Consider the following 3,910-nt stretch of genomic DNA (forward strand, 5'->3'; position numbering starts at 1 on the left):
AAGATCTTCTCATTAGGCAGAAGATGGTGTTGGTGTTGTTAGAAGAAAGATGGATGCTTGCAAATCTGGACTCACTTGGATCATACAGAGCCCATTTGGTTACACTTTTGGCAACAGACAGACAAAATGGACATGTTAAAAGGTCATGGAGCGACATCAACAAAATTTTGGTTTCATCAAACGTGATTATGCCAGACAGTTTCATGTTCATCAACAATCAACACTCTCACCCCAAATCGCGCAACCTGTACAAAAGATTCAAGAAACCCAATTAGCAAACCAAATACCCAAGGAAAACCCCAATCGTAAGAACCAGATTCAAAAATCCCCAAATTCCAGATTTCATAAACCCTAGTCAGAAACAAAGCACAGGGAAAGAACAAAAGTCCTTTGCAAAGTCCGAAAATCCGAAAATCCGAAAATTCGAATTAGAGAAGGAGAAAACGAAAATTCGAAAAGGAACCCCAAGATCCCTCAAACGAAACCCCAAGCCAACGCCATGCACTGCCACGAAAACACCCACTAACTAAGACCGTCGCCATTGTAGAGATGTCGGCGAACGAACCCACACGTCATGGAGATGAGTTGCGTTTGAGCCACCAAACCTAGCCTCCCTTCCTGCGAAACGAACCAGAATGGGAAGAAAAAGAAGGCTACTTTGCAAGATCAAAATAGCAGCGGAGATGAGGGACAAGCAAGGTGTCTCCCTTTTCTACCAAAAACATTAATTATAAATAAAAGTGATTAAAAGGAAAACAAGAATCCAAATTAATTATAATTAAAGCAAATACTAAACACGTCACCACCCATACAATTTAAAAAAATGACACGTTACCAATATTGTTTAGATCATCTACTATTAACGCCGTTTATTTTTATTTAACGGAAGGGACGACGTTGATGCAAAATTTAATAAGTGATGACTAATTTCAAACACTTTTAAAATAAGGGACTGAATTGACATTATTCAGCAAAACTGGGGACAAAATAGGGTATTAAACCTATTCTTGTCCTACTTTTTTTATGATGGTCAACCAATTTCTTGAAACAAACCTTTCTCTTGTTCTACGAGGATGCACTTGGGATCCTTTGAGTACGTACTTTAATTACAATATTTAATTTTTGTTTGTTAATTGTTTTGCTACTCCACAAACCAATCTTTTCGCAAAGCTTGCAATGAACTTTTTTCTTTACTTCAAACTTCTTAGAAATTGAATTATTAATTTTGGGATTATTACAATTATAAATAAGGTAATCCCCTGGTATGGAATTGAGATAATCTTACTATCACACCCTTTTTTCTTTTACTAATATTGTATTGTCTCCTACGTACGATAAAATGTTACGTAATTACATTTTGCTAACATAAAGTTATTCGCATACTTAGACGACTTTGCTCAATAAAATCTCACTATTCATGAGGATTAGGTGTATTCGGTTCAAGTTTAATTTGTGCGTGTGTGTGTGTTTGACTAACTAGTATTATTGGACTTTGATTGAAGGTTTAATACCCAATTTTGTCCCCAGTTTGGTTCGGAAATCTCAATTTAGTACCTCTTTAGAAAAGTAATTGTAATGGATCCTTACTTGTAATTATGTGAGTCAAGTTAGTCCCTTCCGTTAAATATAAGCAAACGGAGTTAATGGGTTGATGATGTGGCAATAGTTAGTGATTAGGTGTCAAAACGCAATTGTGTGCGTGCTTACGCGGTGTTAGGGCAGCTGATTTTGAAATTGGGTTTTATTAGAAATTGGGGATAAATTGATTTGGGGGTGATTTGTTGCAGATTAGGGCATTTTGGTGTGTGCGAAAGAAGACAGAGGCAGTGATCGCGGGAACCATTAACTTTAAGACAAAGCATTTGTCAGTGGACGACCATTCGTGGAGATCGTGTTGGTGGGGTAAATAACGAAAAGCGACTTTCGAAGGTGCGTTTATGGTAGGTTTTGTTTTGTGTTTGGTTGCTTTCGGTGTGGTCCCCCTAGAACTTTTGATTTTTTTATGGTTTGTCTGTGTTGTGTGCCCCATTGTTAGTGCATTTGCTTTGTTTCTGTTGCGACATTGTCGTTGTGGTCCCCATTGATAGTGTGTGGTACTCTGTTGTGGCATTTGCTTTATTTACTGTGATAAATGTGGTTTTTCTTTGTTTGAGTTGTTTATGGTCTGTACAGTGGTATGTTTATGCTTTGTTTTTTGCTTAGATATCATTTGGGTTAAGGGTTAAGCATAGATTAACTGTGAGCAATTTTTATATTAGATAATATGACCAACTCAGACATTGAAGTCGTGTTTCACCATGGAGGGAAATTTGAGAATAATGGGACATTTGGATATCACTATGGTGAAACCACAACTTTAAAAATAGACCCTGATCGATGGAGTTATTTTGAAATATTAAGCATTCTAAAGGAGATGGGTTATAGGAATCTAAAGGACTTATGGTATTCATTGGGTCGTGGTCCTGTATTAGAAGATTGTTTGGAACCTTTATTAGATGACAAGGGTGCTTGTCATCTGATCAATATTGCTATGTTGAATGGTGAAGCTCACCTTTATGTTATACATAGGGTGTGTGAACCTGAGTATCTTCTGCAGTTGGAATACTTTTCTGAACCCCAAATTGATAGACCTAGTGGTGAAGGACAAGTTGAGAGAAAGAGTGATGATTTGCAAGTTGATAGACCTAGTGGTGAAGGAGAAGTTGAGAGAAAGAGTGCTGAAAAGGAAGTTGAGATAGAGATTGGTGAAGGACAAGTTGAGAGAGAGAGTGCTGAAAAGGAAGTTGAGATAGAGATTGGTGAAGCAGATGTTGAGGCAGTGGGTGAAGCAGAGGTTCAGACAGTAGCACCTGAGGTACAACCTGAATCAGAAGTTGATCCACAAATGATAGAAGTTGAAGTTGAGGTTCATGATAGAAGTTGAGGTTGATCCACAAATGATAGAAGCTGCCATGTGGAAAGTGATAACACAGATGATGACAGGGATGAGTATGGGGATTTTGGTGTTTTTTCAATGCCCAAAACTATGGAACAATATAAATGGGAAGTGGGCACGTACTTCAGTGACAAAAAAGATTTTACAGAAGCTATAAGATCGTATGGAGTAGAGAATGGTAGAAAATTAAAAGTTTATAAAAATGACAAAAGAAGAGTGTGTGTCAGATGTTGTGGGGCAAAAGGGAAATGTCCTTGGAATGCATATTGTGCATATAAGGCAGCTAAAAATACATGGCAGCTAAGAAAAATAGTAGACAACCACACTTGCAGTAGAGAATTTAACATCCGTTTAATGACTTCAAAATGGTTGAGTGGGAGGTTAGAGAATACTATAAAAGAGAATCCAAATATTAATTTGTATAACCTCCATAACAAAGTTTCTAAGAAGTGGAACATTGGTGTTTCTCGGTCCACAACCTGTAGGGCAAAAGCAATGGCTTTTAAACAAATAGAAGGTGATTTTAAAGAACAATATAGAAGAGTGTATGACTATGCCAATGAGTTGCTTCGATCAAATCCTGGTTCAACTGTCAAAGTTCATGTTGAACCTAATGAGGACACTCCAATTTTCAAGAGACTATATGTGTGTTTGAAGGCCTGTAAGGACAGCTTCGTGTCATGTAGGCCTATTATAGGTTTGTCATTCCACCAAGGTATGTAAATCCACATGCCTTTAAAATTCATTGTTCCTATTAATTGTTCTTTGTTTTCGTAGCTGATATTTTGCACTTCTTATTTGTGTAAGTAGATTTTGGTCACGGTCAAGGTTTACAAGTAATGCTGTTTGTGACACCTTAGTGAATAATATGTCCGAAGCATTTAATAGTGTAATATTACATGCAAGAGGTAAGCCCATCATCACAATGATGGAAGACATTCGTCTGTACCTCATGAAGAGATGGACAACAAATAA

At 37.3% G+C, this 3,910-nt stretch overlaps 1 protein-coding gene across 1 annotated transcript; it reads left to right on the forward strand.

Moving 5' to 3' along the window:
- Positions 1-2,263: 2,263 nt before the first annotated feature.
- Positions 2,264-2,923, forward strand: LOC148195712 (uncharacterized). Its single transcript, XM_088095268.1, has 2 exons — positions 2,264-2,690; positions 2,730-2,923. The coding sequence occupies exons 1-2, from the start codon at positions 2,264-2,266 to the stop codon at positions 2,921-2,923; spliced, it is 621 nt and encodes a 206-aa protein (XP_087951394.1).
- The last annotated feature ends 987 nt before the right edge of the window (positions 2,924-3,910 follow it).

Source organism: Vigna umbellata, chromosome 7, assembly GCF_029865625.1.
Source record: "Vigna umbellata cultivar VRB3 chromosome 7, Vumbellata_1.0, whole genome shotgun sequence".
Lineage (NCBI taxonomy): Eukaryota > Viridiplantae > Streptophyta > Magnoliopsida > Fabales > Fabaceae > Vigna > Vigna umbellata.